A 17,573-nucleotide genomic window follows, 5' to 3' on the forward strand; every position below is an offset into this window, starting at 1 on the left:
AGATGGAGTTTGGCTCTTGTTGCCCAGGCTGGAGTGCAGGGGTGCGATCTCGGCGCACCGCAACCTCCACCTCCTGGGTTCAAGCGATTCTCCTGCCTGAGCCTCCCGAGTAGTGGGGACTACAGGCATGCGCCACCACGTCCAGCTAATTTTGTATTTTAGTAGAGATGGGGTTTCTCCATGTTGGTCAGGCTGGTCTCAAACTCCTAACCTCAGGGGATCCGCCCGCCTGGGTCTCCCAAAGTGCTGGGAATACAGGCGTAAGCCACTGTGCCCAACCTAAATTCTTAGCTGGTTTATAAAGTGTTCTCTTGGTACAATTTACCAGCCTGATTAGCTCTGGATGAAAAAATAAAATATGCCCTATATGGTCCTATAAAGCTAAGTGTCAGATCATGGATTTCTTTCTATTTTCATTAGAGACAGGAGGTCTCACTGTCATCCAGGCTGGAGTGCAGTGGCACAATCACTGCTCACTATGTCCTCAGACTCTGGGGCTCAAGCGATCCTCCTACTTCAGTCTCCTGTGTAGGTGGGACTATAGTCACACACCACCAGGCCCAGCTAATTTTTGTTTTCTTTTTTCTTTTCTTTTTCTTTTTTTTTTTTTTTTTGAGAGACGGGGTCTCACTATGTTACCCATGCTGGTCTTGAATTCCTGGGCTTAAGCAATCCTCTCACTCTGAGACCATGGGTTTCTAGTTCTGCAGCAATACTCCTTGCTTTTAACCAATCTCTCTTGTCAACTTTTTTTGCTCAAAAATACAAAAGCAGGCCAAATGCTGGGGCTCATGTCTGTAACACCAATACTCTGGGAGGCTGAGTTGGGAGGATCGCTTGAGCCCAGGAGTTCAAGACCTGCCTGGCAACACAGTGAGACCTCATCCCAGAAATAAAAAATTAGCCGGGCATGGTGGCATGCACATGCACTCACAGCTACTTGGGAGGCTGAGGTGAGGTGGGAGGATCACCTGAGCACAGGAGGGCAAGGCTGCAGTGAGCTATGATGGCACCACTGCATTTCAGCCTGGGCAACATAGTGAGACCCTGTCTCAACAAAACAAAACAAAAATTTCTCAGTGTTATACTTTTCCTTCTTTCTCCTTTTTAAAAAAGAGTATATATTTTCTTGAGACAGGATATTGCTCTGTTGCCCAGGCTGGAGTGCAGTGGCATGATCATAGCTCAGCAATGTTGAACTCCCGGGCTCCAGCAAACCTCCCAGAGTCTCGCTGTCATCCAGGCTGGAGCGCAGTGGCGCAATCATGGCTCACTGCAGCCTCAATCTCGCATAGTTAACTTTTTATTTTTAATTTTTATAGAGAAAGGGTCTTGCTGTGTTGCCCAGGCTCTTCTCAAACTCCCGGCCTCAAGCAATCTTCCTGCCTTGGCCTCCCAAAGTGTTGAGATTACAGGTGTGAGCCACCATGCCTGATCTAAAAAAAAGAGTCTTATTTGAAGGAGTAACAGAGAGTGCCAAAAATTAAAGGATAACTGGAATTAGGTTAGGTTGCCTCCAACCTTTATTATCTGAGCCAAGAGTAGGGTGACAACCATCCTCCAAGATAGTCTCCAATCATTCTTGCCTCTTAATGTTATGTAGATCCCTCCCAACTAATAGAGGTAGCCGGTGCAACCAATAAGATTTATGAAAATGACTGAGTGTGACTTCTGGGATTTCTGCCTTGCTCTTTCTGGGATCATTCAGTCTGGGGAAAACCAGCCACCATGTTGTGAGGACTCTCTAGCAGCCAGCCGTAGGGAGAGATCCATGGGGCCAAGAATTAACGGCCAGCATCAGCCCACCAGGCATGGGAGTTTAAGTCACCTTGGAGGTAGGACCTCCAGCCTCAGTCAGGCTTTCAGATGACTCTAGTCCAGATAGAGATCCTAAATGTAACCTCATGATATTCCAAGCTAGAACCACCCAGCGAAATCACCTGTCCATTCCAAACATAAGGAAACTGTGTGAGACAATAAATGTTTCTGTGACAAGTGCGGTAGCATGTCAGACCTTTGTTTGAGGGCCTGATTCTGGATATTTCTGTCCTGTTTTCCACTGCTCTCCTCTTCCCCTCTCAGTGCTAGAGATGCGGCTTCCTTTCCCACGTATAAATAAAGTAACTGGGTTCAAAAGCAGGGCGAGTTAATAAAAAGATTTATTAGTCACCTTTTATGTTTAATAATGGTTAACATTTGCTTCGAGGCCTCTAGGACTTACTCTTAAAGCTAGTAGTTGTCTGAAATGTGACTTAAAATGCCTTTGACTTTAGTGCCCTACTTCTTAAAAGGGGAAGACTCACATTATAAATTACTGTGGTTTTCAGTTTATCAAGATAAAGGAAAAACAAATCATTACTTTATTAGCTTGGCTATCTCAGTGCCCACCCAAACCCAGAACTACAGCCTACAAGATCTAGAGCTGGAATTCAGGTTGGGTCATTAGTGACCTTGTAACTCAGTTTCCTCATCTATTAAAGAAAAAGAGCTCCATTACTCAGCTACCCCACAGCACCCAACCATTCATCTTCTGGTTTCTTCAGCAGTCCTGTTTTTAAAAACCATGAAACTGTCTTCCAGTTCTCGGTAAGACTTGGTGAGAATTATATTCCAATCCCAGAGATGTCAGTAACAACTCTATAGTCTGTCCTCCTGAACTAGGAAAGTTACAGAAAGGCTCTGGCAGAACTGCCCAACCTGGACACTACTGATGTTTGAGGCCAGATACTTCTTTGCAGTAGGTGTCATTGTGTATACCGTAGCAAGGCAGCATCCCAAGCCTCCATCCACTAGATACCAGCAGCACTCCCTCTCCCATATGTGACAACCAAAAATGTCTCCAGACATTGCCAGATGTCCTCTGGGGGCAGAATCACCCTTGGCTGAGAAGCCATTGGGCTGGGGGATGGTTGCTAGAAAAACTGGGGTTCTTGGAAAGCTCCTGACCTGGGAGCCAGGGTAGAGGGGACTGGCACTACCTTCTTGCCTATGCAAACATAAAGTGGTCTACAAAGGAGCTCCAGAGATTCATGTTCCATTCTCAGTTCTCAACATTCCAAGTAGAATGCAGGTTACCTGGCAACCACACACGCTCAAGCCTGTAATACCCTCACCAAATGGGGAGGCCTAGTCTAAGTCTCCTGGCTGAGAATCCTCATCAGTCACTGCCAAGGGAAACCCAGGAGGCCTTGGCAATTCACCCAGTGATGATTTACAGTCGCCCAAGCATATTGCCGGGGGCGGAGAGGGGCTCTCGGATCTCATCACCCACTCCCCCTTTCAAATCTCATTGGCCTCCCACTGGCCTCTTCGGCTGATCTTCTAAGAAGCCAGGCAGTTCCTGCCCGTAAGCCTTTTACAGCAAAAGCTCCCTGGGCCAGATATCTTTATTCTCTCACTCCATTTAGGTCTCTGCTCAAATGTCACCTCTTTACAGAGGGCTCCAACCACTCCATGTAGTGAAGCGACCCCCGCACGGTACTGACCACCCTAAAATATATCCTACACTCGCTTATTTGCCTATTAAGATCAGTCCTCGCCTCTAAGCTGCTTGATGAAGTCTTGTCTGTATTCCCGGTGCCCAATCTGCACCAGACACGGTTCATTTGACAGACGTAGAGAGAATTAACGTGGAACCTTGTCATTCCTTGCAGTTCAGCCCCCTAGGGGCCCAAGACTCCCCGCTCAGCCCAAACCTTTCCAATATTTACTTATCCCCCTAGGGCCTGGCGCCTCTCCCAGTTCTGAAATAGACAAAAGGGGGTGGTGGGTGGGATCGGGATGGGGGTGTAGAGCTGCGGCGTTTTTGCAGAGAAACTGCGCGGGGGAGGACGCGACAATGGCGACGGCAGCCGAGCCTGCTGACTGCTCGTAAGGACCAAGGCCTGAGAAAGGGAAACCTAAGGCGTTGAGGTCCACGAGCGCAGGCCAGGGACTGAGGTAGTGGGGGCGGAGACCTCGCGCGCTGAGGCCCGGGCCCACGGACACAGGCGACAGAAGCCAAGACCTCAGGGGGCTGGGAGCCGGGACGCCGGCTGCAGGCACAGAGAGCTGAGGCAACGAGGCGTGAGAGAAGCGACCCTGAGGCGACGGGCCAGCGGCGCCATTTTGTGACCGCAGGGAGGGCAGTGAAGGGGCCCCAGGGGAGGTGCGGGCAAGCCTGGTGCGGCATCCGCACGTTCCTGTCCCATCCCCCACGCAGAGCCCGACCCCACCCTGCCAGGCCCACCTGTGTAGCTCATGATGGCGGGTAACACAACATCCGAGGACGCCGGCGGCTGCTGCTCTGCACATCCGACGCTGCGATAGCGGCTGCTAACCACAGGGTCTCCTCGACACACACCCGAGCCCCGCCTCCCGACCGCATTGGCTCATACCGGCCTTGGCTTCACGCCTATTGGATGATACCGCTGTCTATCTCTACGCCTCCTCCTATCAGTGGCTGGAAACGGCTGGCAATCTCGTGAGAGCCCCGCCTTGTCCCCGCCTTCTGTTAGTCTAAGGCCTCAGTGAGTGGCCTAGAGAAGCCGGCAGAGAGGCGGAGTCCTATAGCATTCGAGGGGGTGGAGCTGTGCACTACGGAAAGGCCCAAGGCCCAAGCGCGGTCGGGCTGGAGGAGCGCCAGTGCCCTGGAGACCCGCCAGAGGGAGCCGGGTCTACGGCTCAGGGCACGGCTGGGATGCCAGCTCCGCCGAGGTGCTGGGTAAACCTAGCTACGTGTCTCAACTTCTCTGGCCTTCGGCTCCAAAATAAGCATAGCAAAGCCATGTGGGAATGAGAAAATTAAAACTCGGCACCAAACAAGATACTGGACACACGTTTCAACATTACATGACAAAACGTGTGTAAAGGAATCATTCCGGGGCCAGTGCACTGAATAAACGTGATTAATCGTCACAAAACGGTAACAAATATATTTATAGGGCATATGCTTATATGTGTAATAATTCCGTTTGTATCGTGTGCCATTCAAATGCTCCTTCAAACCTGCAAGAAGCTTTTAATCCCCACTTAAAACTGAAGCCTGGAACTCATGATTTGCTCAAGGTCCTTGACAGTTACGTGTTAAAATGGGGACTTTGCTTCTGAAACCATCTTGATTCACTCTGGACTCCAGAGATCCTGCAATAGTGCAGCCGGGCACCAGTCATGTCCTCAGTCTGTTTCCTGGGCATACGGAAACCCCTGCCAGGGACAACTCATAATTGCTAGAGATGACAGAGCTACCCCAAAAAAGTACTTAACACGTGTTTGTGAAAACTCATCAAGCTGCGCAATTACGACTTCTACACTTCGTATGTTTTAATACTTCTTTTAAGGTATGCTGCTGCTTTTTGATATTTATTTCTTTAGGTGTAATAGTGGCATTTAAAACATTCAGAGAAACATACTGAAATACTAAGACGTTAACTGATCTTATGGCCAGGATGTGCTTCACACAATTCAGACAGGTAGAAAGCGAAGGAGGAAGCAAGGAGCTATAAGATAAACCTCTTACAGCTGAAGACATTGGTCATGGGTTGGTGGTGGGTAGATGAGGGTCCATTTTACTGTTTGCTGTACTTTTGTATAGTTGGAATTCTCCATGATAAACTGTTTTAATAAAACTCCCCCACCCAGATGAGGCTTCTGCAGAACTTGCTGTCATATGGAACAAAGCCACTTATGATGTGTTAAGTGAGCAACTCCACACATGAAGCAGAGATCTGACGGATAAGCACTCTGGCTTTGGGGTTCATCTCCCTGTCAGCCTCAGGGATGCCTGCTTGTCTTTCAAACCAAGGCAGGGCCCTGCAGGTTCGTTCCTTCATGGCACTTGCCACAGCCATCATTGTACCCTGATTTGATTTCGTTTACATCCAACACCCTCACAGAGAGCACAGCTCAAAGGCTGAGACTTTGCTGCCTGAGGTGCATTAAAATGGCTTGAGCAGAGAAGAGCAATGCTCAGAAAGTTTTAGGAAAACACCCCCTGCAAGAACTGGAGGCGACTCTTCCAAGGACACACGTGACCCTCACTTCACTGCATGATTGGTGGGGAGGAACTTGCCATGTGACTTTATAAGCTCTTGTATCATTTGATTGTTTTTTGTTACATCTAGCCTATACCACTTTTATATTTCAAAAACTGACTTATGGGCCAGGCATAGTGGCTCATGCCTATAATCCCAGCATTTTGGGAGGATGATTGCTTGAGCTCAGGAGTTCAAGACCAGCCCGGGCAACATGGTGAAACCCCCGTCTCTACCAAAATTACAGAAATAAGCCAGGGGTGGTGGTGCACACCTGTGATCCCGGCTACCTGGATGGCTGAGGCAGGAGAATCACTTGAACCCAGGAGGCAGCAAGGTCCTACCACTGCATTCCAGCTTGGGCAACAGAATGAGACTGTCTCAAAAAATAAAAAAAAAAAAAACTGACTTATGAAAAGTTGAAAGAGGAATAAACACCTTTGAGTCAGCTCACAAGATGCTCTTCCTGCTTCCTAAGTCTTGGATACATCCACCCACCCACAGCACAGGATGGACAGAAGTGGTTGCAGCCTTCTGCTACCAGGCAAGATGTGCGTCCTGACCCCACAGGAGCAGATGTGCGGGCCAAGACCACCCTTGTGGGCGTGTTATTGCAGCCTGTTAACCCCTCCTTCCCAGGAAGGGGTATGATGGGAGGGCCCAGAAAGCAGGGCTGGGAGTAGAGGTGGCCCCTTCTGTCCACACGCCATGAGGTCATTCCCACTTTCCAGCACTTGGCCGTTTAGTGAAAAGGATGAGCTGAAAAACCACATGCAATAAACAAGAAGGAGCAGCCAACAAAATCTCTTAAAATCTCAGAAATGTTCAATAAACATTTGCAGAGCAAGAAAATAAATAACATCGCAAAGGAGCCAGCGGCTCCTCTTTTCCCATGTTCCTTGGGTTAGGGGTGCATGTGTCTAACTAGAAGTCACGTGTATTAAAAGCAGGTGAGTTCCAGCTCTCTACACCCCCACTGCCCCCACCAAATGCTCCCAGCGGGTCCCTGACACCTTCGCTGGTAGCTCCTGCCCTTGATAAGCTCCCCTAGCCTCAACTGCTTCTTGATCCTGGCTCCCTTCCCAGACGGGCTGCCCAGAACCCTTGTTCGTCTGCTCACTGGAGCCGCTTTGCCAGCCAGCCAGAGCCCCCCCCCACCAACCATGGCATAAAGCGCCAACAGCTGGGAACTTGGGCTCATCCCCAGCTGCGTCTGGTTTGCTTGGCGGCCAACGGGAAAACCCAGGGCCTCCATGGCTCTGGACAGAGGAGGCCCCGATCCCAGCCCCGGCTGCCAGCCAATGCCAGCCTGTCCACTCGACAGAAAAACACACGCTGGCTGCCTGCCCCAGGGCGTTTCCAGAAGAGAAATTTAATCTAATTTACATACTTCTAGGTACATCGATAACCAAAATGTGGCCACTGAAAAAAGTTAAAAGGTCAATCAGCTCCCGGCTTCTAGCTGGCCCAGGATTGCAAAATAAAAAGATCCACGTTCCTTATTCTCTACACAAAACGCGTTTTTAAAAAAGTGAAAGGTCTAGGGAGCTATACATAGAAAGCAACAGTGAAAAGGGAGAGGGAGCAGGAGTGGGGGAGGAGAGTCCCACCCCCCAACCCCACCCTCCAGGGCCCCAGAGCCCCTGAGGCTCTTTGGGGGGCCTTGACATGGCAGGAGGCAGCTGTCAGCTCTGAGCTCTTCCCAGCTGGGAAGGCCCCTCTGGGGGGCAACCAACAAGGATTTCCGTGGCATTGTGGGCTCAGTGGGGGGCTCCCAGGCCCCAGCAGGCCCCACAGAGGGAGCGTGGCTTCCCCTGAGCAAGCACCGTGGCATGATGTGGTCGTTCAACCCGGGAACTGGGGGTCCGGGGCAGGTCCCGGGTCTCACGAGGTGCGTGTGTGTGTGTTCGCATGTACATGCGTGTGAGAGGATATTCATGGGGGCGAGAGGGAACCAGAACAGGGGTCTTTGGGGTCTTTGCAAATGGCCACGGATGGCAGACATTGCCCTGCCTGGCTGCTAGACGGGGGAGTGCTGTCCTCCCCTGTGACCAGATCGGCTGCCACCAGAGACCTGGCTGCTGCCCCTGCTGGACCAGGTGGGCATGGGCTGAAGGAAGACACCCTGTGGCCCCAGAGTCCTCAGGCTGGGGGAAGGGCAGCTAGCTGGCTCCCGGCGCCCTGGCTGTAGTGTGCCCGGCCCCCAAGGGGCGCCGGTTTGAGGTTTTGGCTTGCTCCTTTGGAAACGGAAAGAAAGAGGAAGAGGGACGAGGACACAGAGGAGGAAGAAGAGGAGACAGAGGTGGCACGAGAGGGGATCTGGAATGCTTTTGTGTTAGGGAGCCTCTGCCGCCGCTGTCTGTGCCTGCGGGGCCTGGGACTCCTCAGGCGGGGGGTCCGCTTTGGAGAAGTTCATCTCCAGGATGTGCCGCTGTAAGTGCCGCACCCACTCTTCCTGGATGGAGAGGGGGCCCTGGAATTCCACCTCACAGAACCTGCGTGGGTGAACAGAGAGAGGGAGTGGCCAGTGCTGTGAGGAGAGGCAGAAGCATAGCCTTGCCCATGTCCCTGGGCACACCTGCTGCTACTTAGTGTGGACAGAGCAAGCCCAGGAGGCGGGGGAAGAGGGGCCCAGAAGTCAGGCATTTCCCATGGACAGCCACCTCCACTCACCATGGGGTCATGTGAGCCCCTGCCTCTATGCTCAGAAGTCACTGGGACCAGCTAAGGGCTACTGGCTTCCAAGCACCCCTGCCATCTGGCAGATACATAGACTCTGAGATGGTAGAGGGCACAGAGAAGCAAATCCTACCCAATGAGCCAGGTCCCCCTCCTCCTCCTCCTGTCTTCCTGGCACCTAAAGAGGCCTCACAGCACAGAGGCCTGGAGCCCAAGCTCCACGGCTCAAGACTTGGCTTTGACTCTGACTTCTGACTTGGCCTGTATGGCCTCAGGCAAGTCACCTCATGTCTCAGAGTCCCAGTTCCCTGCTCTTTGATGTACTTGTGGAGTTTGGTAAGAATTAACTAAGACCTACTTTTTTCTTGAGCCAGACACTAGTTGAGTGCTTACTTACCATGTGCCAGGCAGTTCTGAGTGCTTTATAAATATTAAATTCACTTATTCCTCGTAACAAATCTGTAAGGTAGGTTTGTTATCAACCCGCTTTTATGAGTGAGGAAATTGAGGTAAGGAACAGTTAAGTCCTTCCCTGAGGTCACTAAGCTGGTAAGTGGCAGAGTTGGGATCTGAACCCAGCTCTCGAAGGCTACAAAGCTCAGGGTGTCAGCCTTTAGCCTGAGCCCCGCCACACCCAAGGGCAGCCACTGAGGCGACACCTCCCAGCTCCCACCAGACCCTATCCTGTCCAAGGCTCTGGGTGACCAAGGCCCACTCAGGTGGTCTCCCTCCCTCCCCCAGGGGCAGCCTACCTGCATTTGAGGGTGTAGATGTTGCCCACGAACTTGACAAGTGATGTCTGGGGGGGCCGGGGCACCAGGGAGGGGACCGGCCGGACTCGGGGTGGGGGTTGCCGCACCTCCTCCAGCTTCTGCTGTAGGTCATTGGTGTCCTCGCCTCCCCGGGCTGCGGAGGCATCTGGAGGGCGGGCTTGTCGGCGTTCGAATTCTAAGGTGGAGAGAGGGACCAGAGATGAGTGGGAGGGGTGGATGCTGCAGAGACTTGGAATACACAAGAGCTGAGGACTGATGCTACCTGGATGGGCGAGATGGGGGATGGACGGGTGAATGGGTGAGCAACTGGAGAAAGGACTAAAGGGCCACAGCAGAGCACCTGGGGAGTGGCTGGGTGGGCCTGACAGGTGCCCGCTGCGCTCCCGACCCTCCTCCACCAGCACTCACTGTTGATGTTCTGCCGCTGGTGCTCCTCAGCCTTCACGGTGCCTGGCGGGCTGGCTGCCAGAGGCCGCTCACCACTGTCGGCTGCCCGGCCAGCCTCAGGCCCTGGCTCCCCCCCGGCACTGCGGCCGACGACGGCCAGGCCCCCGGGTGCCAGCCCCAGGGACGGCCGCTTGTCACTGTCACGGCCATGGCCGGCACTGCGGAACTTCTTGGTGAAGGGGCGGCCGCCCTGGATGTAGCTGCGGTAGGCGCCCACCTTCTGGGGCCGGTGCTTGATCCACTCGCTCAGTGTCTCGATGGGCGAGCCATTGACGCACCACTCGGTCACGCCGAACTGCCGCAGGTGTGCCCTTGCGTGGCTGGCCAGGGCCTTGCGGTTTTCAAAGTAAAGGCCACACAGCTCGCAGCAGGCCTCGGTGGCTGCGGGGCGGAGGGGGTGCTGCTGAGCCACAGCCCGAAGGGGGCAGGTGCACCCAGACGGCCCTGCACAGGCCAGGTGCCAATCCCGCCTCCCACAGAGACCCAGCCATGGGGGCCCCACTTGGGGTCAGTCCACGCTTGTGGCATTGCCTGGCCTGGCAGGCCCTGGCGGTCGCCCTCCCGGGACCCTGCCGCCCGCTGCTTACAGGAGTGGGAGGTCTTCTCGTGAAGGGTCTTTGCCTTGAAGGGCAGTTCAGTCTGGATGTAGGTCTTGGCCTTGACCTCTGCTGGGAGGAGGCGGTCCTCCTGCAGGGGCCGCTTGGCTGCCACTGAGCCCAGGTAGCCAGTGGCTGAGGGCTTGGCCCCAGTGATGGGCGTCAGGCTGAGCTCTCGAGGAACCTGCGCCGGACCTGCACCTGGTTTGCCTGGCCGGCCAGCCAGGGGCGACAACGGCAGCGGGGACTGCACGGGCCCAGGGGCCATGGTGGGAGGCCCATCCTCAGCCAAGGCAGGGGCCAGGTCTCCAGCCGGTGGCTCCTTCTTGATGAGGCACGGCTTGGACTTCTTCTTGAGGATCTCTCGCAGTGTGTCGATGGGCGAACCATTGACCGACCACTCGGTCACACCCATCTGCCGCAGGTGTGAGCGCGCATGACTCGACAGGCCCTTGCGGTTCTCGAAGAACTCACCGCAGAACTCACAGCGGATGTCGCGCACCGGCTCTGCCCGGGACGCTGCAGGGGATCCAGGGTAGGGGGGAGGAGGAGGAGGAGAAGGAGGCGGCGGCTGCGGGCAGGAAGCCTCCAAGCTCAAAGCCCCCATATCAGTGCCAGTTGCCTAGCTACCCCTGTCTATGCCACCCACCAGACCGCAACAACCTGCTCCCTCATCTGGGCCTCCAGAGGCCCTTGTGTACATCTGGCTCTTCTGCTTGTTCTGTCATCTCAAATTCTAGCTGGCTTCAAGATATCTCCCTGTATGATCCTGGGCAAGTCACTTTCCCTCTCTGAGCCTCAGTTTCCTCTGCTGCAAAATGGAAATGAAAACCCCTACTTCCCAGTGTCACTATGGGAGGGTCTAAAATGGGAACAGCTCTGAGCATGGGGCACAGAGCTGGTACACAACGCACGTGAGTGCTAAAGCACAGCCTGGGCTGCCCTCACCTGCTCAGCACAGAGTGGGCATCCAATCAATCTGAGCAGAATGAACACAGTGCTGGTATCACAGGCAAGCGAGCAAGTGACATTATAAGGACGACATACAGAGTTTTCTGTAACCAGGTGTGTGCTAAGTACTTTATCCCACTTAATCCTCAAGAAAAAAAGACAGAGTTGGGACTATGCTGATCTCCATCTTCCAAATGAGGAAACTTGCCCATGGTCACACAGAGCTAGACTGGGGAGGAACAGAGATCTTAACTCACACTTGACTCCAAATGTCAAGCATTTAATTACCAAAAAAGTCAGAAAGACACAGTTCAGACGTTCACTGCCAGTCCCTACACTCCTGCTGTAGCAGACATCACTAATGGATCCCCGCAGTCATTCTCCCTAGGAGTCTGACTGGCAGCCACTACCAATCGACGGAAATGGCACAAGAGATGGAATCTTTCTGCTGTCACTGAATGACACAATCCTGCTTCTCAAGTGAATAAAGGACAACTGAGCAGCAGCTCAGTTGCAGGGGTCTGCATAGCAAGTACATACAGCTAACCCCGTGTCCTCTCTACCTGCATGTCCTCCCTTCCAATTCAACCCTAGGCACTCTGGATACCCCCAAGGGGAGGCAGGGAGGAGACCCCTCCAACTGTTCTCCCTGCCCTACTGCGAGGTCACACTTACACAGGTTCAGGGGTGTCATGTCTTCCCGTGGCGCCCCCCAGGGACCCTCAGATGGGTGCAGTTCCCCATGAAGGGCCCCCGGCAGCATCTCCCGCTTGATCTCCACCCGTATTTGTTCAGGCTTCAGCTTCTTGGGCAAGGAGGGTGCAGCCAGGCCTGGGAACATCTTCCGGGCCGTAGGAGGAGGAGAGGCAGTTGGTGAGTGGCCCAGGGGGCTGCCTGGTGGCGGTGGCAACTTCTTGGCCAAGGGTGAGATGTGAAGGTCCGAGGGGCTGCGGGCTTCCAGTGAGCTGCCAGGACCTGTGCCGCCTATCATCTTGGCCAGGGTTTTTGGGCTTGGCCCTGGTGGGTTGGGAGGTCCGCCAGGCCGAGACTGGGTCCGTCTCTTCAGGATCTCCCGCAGCGTGTCGATGGGTGAGCCATTGACGTACCACTCGGTCACGCCCATTTGCCGCAGGTGGGAGCGCGCGTGGCTCGAGAGGCCCTTGCGGTTCTCGAAGAACTCGCCGCAGAACTCACAGCGGATGTCTCGTGCTGGCTCTGGGCCTGAGGCTGCAGCAGGAGGAGAAGGGGGCAGTTAGCATCATAGAACTGCCAGTGTGGTCACCTGCAGGAGTGTCCTGGTCGGCTGGGCGTGGGCGGCAGCAACACGCCCACAGGTTAGGGTGGTGAGGGCAGGTGCAGGTAAGGGAGTGGAAGAGCGGGGCTGGGGGCCAGATACCCGGCAGGAGTGAGGGGAGGCTCCAGAGAGCACATGGGCCCTCGGTCCTGGCGGAGGAGGATGGAATCAAGATTCCATTGCTCTGTGGGTCCCAACAAGGACAGGGTGAGGCAGGGAGGGCAGCCTAGGTGCTATGTGCCATCCAGACAGGGGCAGATGTGGGTGCTTTGCACACTAAAAGGCAGGATCTCCCCACCTTGGCCTTCATTCTCAGGAAGGGTCACGGAGGTCAAAGGCCAAGAGAGAGAGCCTAGCAGCCCACTGCCAACAAGATCTCTGGGCAGAACCGGCCCACTGCCAAGGGCCCCTGTCTACTCCCTGCCCCAGCAGGGAGGGGGCTGTGACCCCCCCCCCCCGGGAGGGGCTCCAGGGCCCGCAGTGAGGAGGGGGCGGCTGAAGCGAGAACCTACAGAGGTTGAGAGGAGACGGCTCCACATCAGAGGCCCAGAAAATGCCGGCGGCTGCGGCGGCCGAGAGGTCCTGCTTCCCCCAGGGGCTGGCCATACCCGCGGCCTTCAGCTTGGCCTTCTTGGCCGGCGGTGGGGGGGGGAGCAAGGAGAGGGCCGCGGAGGTGGGAGGCGGCCGCCCCGGGTGGGCCAGGGCGCCGCGCCTGGGTGGGAGGCGGATCTGGACGCCGTCCCTCCTGATGAGCCCGTGGAGCACGTCTATGGGGGATCCCTTGGCGTCCGGATCGCTGACGCCCAGGTGGCGCAGGTGGGCACGGGCGTGGCTGGACAGGCCCTTGCGGGTCTCAAACCAGGCACCGCACAGCTGGCAGTCCAGCTCTCTGCCCCCGTCACTATCTAAAGCTGCGGAGACAAAACACAGGGGGGGTTCACGGCCGCCACCTTGGCTGGCCTTGGGGGCCTGAGGCAGGAGGGTCTGGTGTGATTTTTGGCTGCTCAGGCAGTTGGGGGGTCCAAGACTCAGGCTGCAGATTTCTTTTGAAGTTTGGGAAGCAGGACATCCTATTTCCTGCCTAGCCCTTTAGCATCAAGGGGAGTGTAGAGAGCTTAAGGACGTTGGGTAGACAGGCAGTGACCAAATTCCAGATAATCGGATACTCCCAGACCCTCTCCCCTAGGATCCCTGCTATGGGAGCTGTGTGGGGGCGATGGTGGCTGCTGGACTCATGCAGCCAAGGGCAGGTGTGCCCCTGAAAGCACGGCAGACTCAGTGGAAGCAATTTCAAGGAAACATAAGGTGCCAAATGGGGGACTCCGTTGGGCAGGGGGTGAGACCCTGGGGTCACCCCCAGACTCTAATGTCCACAAAGATATGGGAAAGACTGATGTTATAACGGACGTCCTTGTTAAACCTGCTCACTGCACCTGGAGGGTTTCTTCCCAAACCCTACCTGCTGTGCCCACAGGCAGCCCAGGAGGTGGGGCTTCACTGGCAGGCAGAGAGAGCTGCCTCTGCATGGACAACCAGGGAGACTTGATGACAGGATCAACCGTGGGCACCTCCCATTAGGTGATCCCCATCTACCCAAGATGCTTCCAACTACCACTGAGAAAGCTAGGCCACAGGAACCCTGGTTACCTTCACTGCCCCTACCCACAGGCCCAGAGAAAGCCAAGAGCTGCCCCTCAGTGGCGAGCATGACCCTGGCAGGCTCAGCAGCTGCAGTGAGGCATTCAGGGGAAGATCAGCAAAGTAAAGTGGGAGACACGATCCACATCCAAGGCGGCCCAAAAGGAGATGCAGAGGCTCGACCGATATTCTGGCCCGGCTGACACAGGACATGAGAGCTGTAGTCCCCACCGCCCCCACCCACCCTGGGCCCTCTAGCCCAACCTGAGGTCCCGTCCCTCCCAGCGCCAGAACCTCCCTCGGCTCTCGGGACCCACACTCACTGAGGTTCAAGGGCCCCTCATCCTCAGGCTGAGGCCACTGTGCCTTTGGGGAGGCCGGCCGGGGGCTCAGGGACAGCTGGGGGCTCTTGTCCTCAGGATTCTTAGGGGTAGGGGAGCCCGCCAGGGCCAGTGGTGTCTTTTTGAGGAGCGGAGAGCTGGGAGGGTGGCCCAGGCCCTTGGCCGAGAAGCCGGGAGGCGACTTGATGGCTTTGTTGACAGCAGGGGCATCCAAGGGCTTGGCCAGGGTGAGCAAGCCGGGCCGGGGTGCCCCGGCGACCACCTCCTTCAGCGAGCTGGACTTCTTAGCCAGGCCCGGGGGCAGCCCAAGGTGGGCGTCAGGCAGGCCCTTCTGCTTCACAAGCTCGTAGAGGAGGTCGATGGGTGCGCCGCTGCTCTCCGACTCCGCCACTCCCAGCTGCCGCAGGTGGGAGCGCGCGTGGCTGGACAGGCCCTTTCGGGTCTCAAAGCAGGCGCCGCAGACCTCGCAGGTGGTCAGGCTCTGGGCTGAAGGGCAACACAGAGGCCGGGAGAGCAGGTTGTGAGGCCTGCGGCCCAGCTCTCCCGCTTCTCCTCCCCCGAGAGTCCCACTCACCCAGGCTCCATGGAAGTGTTTTGCCTCCGTCAGGCCCCCCGAACCTCACAATGACCCTAACAAGGCGGAGAATAGCTTGGCTGCTTTGCCAGTGAGGGTTAGAAACTGAGGCTCAGAGAGGGAAAAGTTGTGCCCAAGGGCACACAGCAGGAGGTAGAGCCCTTCTGTCATCCAGCCAGTGGGACACCTTTCAGAACCTTTCAGGCCTACTGGGTGCCCTGGCAACAGGTTCACACAAACGCTGACCTGCCAGCCACATGCTTCACTGAACTAAGTTCTAACCACCCTCTGTGGCTCAACTCCTGCCCGAAACACTTGTCCTTGCAGTCTCCTGCACCCTCTTCCACAGAGCCTTTATTCGTGTCCATCTGCTTCTCTGTCTCCCTGTTCCCCAACTTGAATGGCCCTCAAGAGCAACGGCCAAATTAACTTTGCTCATCTCACCTCCCTGTCCACCCCAGGGCCCGCCACTAGTCATTAACAACCTTAGGATCAATAGACGAAGAAATGGTGTCATGCGAGAGATCACACAGCTAGCAAAGGCCAGATTCAGCAAATGAGCTGGGTCTGAGTATGAGCTCTGGACCACCACGCCCACTGCTTCTCTGGATGCTGTCCCTCACCGCATGAGGGTGCAGCTCAGGGCCATGCATGCCCAGGACAGAAGTTCAAGGGAGAAGACAGCTGAGTGCCAACCTTGGTGCCTCAAGGTGCCAGAGGGAAAACTGCGGGCAACCTGGAGCCCCACATTAACCCCAAGGCACAAGAGTGCCCCTGTGAGTGTAACCAGCCTGGCCAGCATCCCCTGCCATGCCACCTGGGCCACTCACCCTTGAGGTCCTGCAGCTCCTGTTTGCTGCCATGAGGAACCTCTGCAGCCACTTTGCTGCTCAGCCGACTGGCCACCTGCTCCAGGGCCCCAGGGACAGGCAGGCTCTTCTTAGGGAGCGAGGGAGAGCCCAAGTCCATGGCCACCATTGCGTTTTCCTCAGAACCCAGGCCTGTGGGTTGGGAAGACAGGCTCAGCCCAGGCAAGTTTCAGGCTGTCTATCCCCAGAACTAAGAAGATGACCTTCTTCCTTATCCTTGATGTCTGCTGTCACTCTGCCAGGCGACTCACCCCAGGAAAGCTGAGGTTCCACCCATAACCCCCAGAACCTGTCCAATGCAGGGACACTAAGGCTGCCACTGACAGCAGACACCAGCAGCTGCTTCCACACACTACAGCATGGGCAGGTCTGGGGTGTAATGCAAATGTGAGCCCAAACTCCCATCCCGGGGGATCTCAAAGAAAAGATCTCTCTGGGCAGAACTTGTGAGGGGCAACATCTGCCTGTCTTGAGGGTGAGGGTGGGAGGCACTCAGAAAGAGAATTCAACAAAACACCAGGGTCAGGAGGCTGGAGACGCCACGCAGAGGCAGGGAGCCAGGGAGCCAGGGACAGGGAAGTGGCTTCACAACCCTCGTCAGGAATCTCCACCAGACAAAACAGCTGGGGCTGCACAGACAATGGGGGAACCAGGGGTGGCCTACTCATCACAAGCTGAGCCCTAAGTGGGGTAAGGTGAGAACCTGGTGTCTGCACGTACAGCGATCCGACTGCGGACAGAAAGAGTTGGAATCACAGAACTTTGTGTTAAGTTTCTGAGACATCTATCAGGTCCGAAGCATCCCTGGGTGAGGAGTGTGTGGCAGAGGAAACCCCAAGGGTGAATTTTCACGTCTAGTTTTTCAAAGGGGCCGGGGAGGCCAGTTGAACTCCAAATTTAGAGTTCAGAGAATGGCAAAGGCTCAGAGGATGAAGGAACTGTGTGCCAGATAGGGCCTTAGAGGCGTTCAGTGGGATGTAACGGGGCAGGGGGCCATGTAGGTTCCATGCTCAGTTTGAGTCTCACAGAAGCAAAGAGTAAGCGCTGAGGACTGGGGCACCGAGGACTTTGTCAAAGTCTCCGGGTCGGGTGGGCGCATCTGTCAGATGGGGCAGGGCTGAAGTGAGTTTCCGCACCGGACGGACCGGAACCGTGGCAGGGGACGCTCCCGGGGCTCCAAAGGGGGCAAGGAACATCTGTCAGACGGGGCGAAGGTCTCAAGGAGCGGCGGAGGAGTGTTTCTGAAGCCTAGGACCCTACGAGCGGCGACAGAAGGCCCTGGGCCCACACGACTAAAGGGCCTGGGGGAGGGGGGACGTCCCGGAGACTGGACGGAAGGCGTCGGGGGCGGCGGCACCGGCAGGCGGGATTCCGACCTTCCCCTCCCCGCACCCTCCCAA

The 17,573-nt window shown here is 55.7% G+C and overlaps 2 protein-coding genes across 2 annotated transcripts in view; both read right to left on the reverse strand.

The window, feature by feature from the left end:
- The window catches only part of AKAP8L (A kinase (PRKA) anchor protein 8-like), a 37,156-nt gene extending 32,734 nt beyond the window's left edge, over positions 1–4,422 (reverse strand). Inside the window, exon 1 of the mRNA XM_011980618.1 lies at positions 4,229–4,422. Within this exon, the coding sequence (XP_011836008.1) occupies positions 4,229–4,241 (13 nt within the window). The 5' untranslated portion in view covers positions 4,242–4,422. The remainder of the gene's footprint in view (positions 1–4,228) is intronic.
- Positions 4,423–6,818: 2,396 nt separating this feature from the next.
- Positions 6,819–17,573, reverse strand: part of WIZ (widely interspaced zinc finger motifs) — a 17,995-nt gene continuing 7,240 nt past the window's right edge. The window contains exons 3-7 of the mRNA XM_011980579.1: positions 12,133–12,684; positions 10,498–11,025; positions 9,872–10,291; positions 9,443–9,638; positions 6,819–8,506 (exon numbers count right to left, since the gene is read on the reverse strand). Coding sequence (XP_011835969.1) covers positions 8,347–8,506; positions 9,443–9,638; positions 9,872–10,291; positions 10,498–11,025; positions 12,133–12,684 — 1,856 coding nt within the window. The 3' untranslated portion in view covers positions 6,819–8,346. The remainder of the gene's footprint in view (positions 8,507–9,442; positions 9,639–9,871; positions 10,292–10,497; positions 11,026–12,132; positions 12,685–17,573) is intronic.

This window comes from Mandrillus leucophaeus, unplaced genomic scaffold (assembly GCF_000951045.1).
Source record: "Mandrillus leucophaeus isolate KB7577 unplaced genomic scaffold, Mleu.le_1.0 Scaffold215, whole genome shotgun sequence".
In the NCBI taxonomy this organism is placed as follows: domain Eukaryota; kingdom Metazoa; phylum Chordata; class Mammalia; order Primates; family Cercopithecidae; genus Mandrillus; species Mandrillus leucophaeus.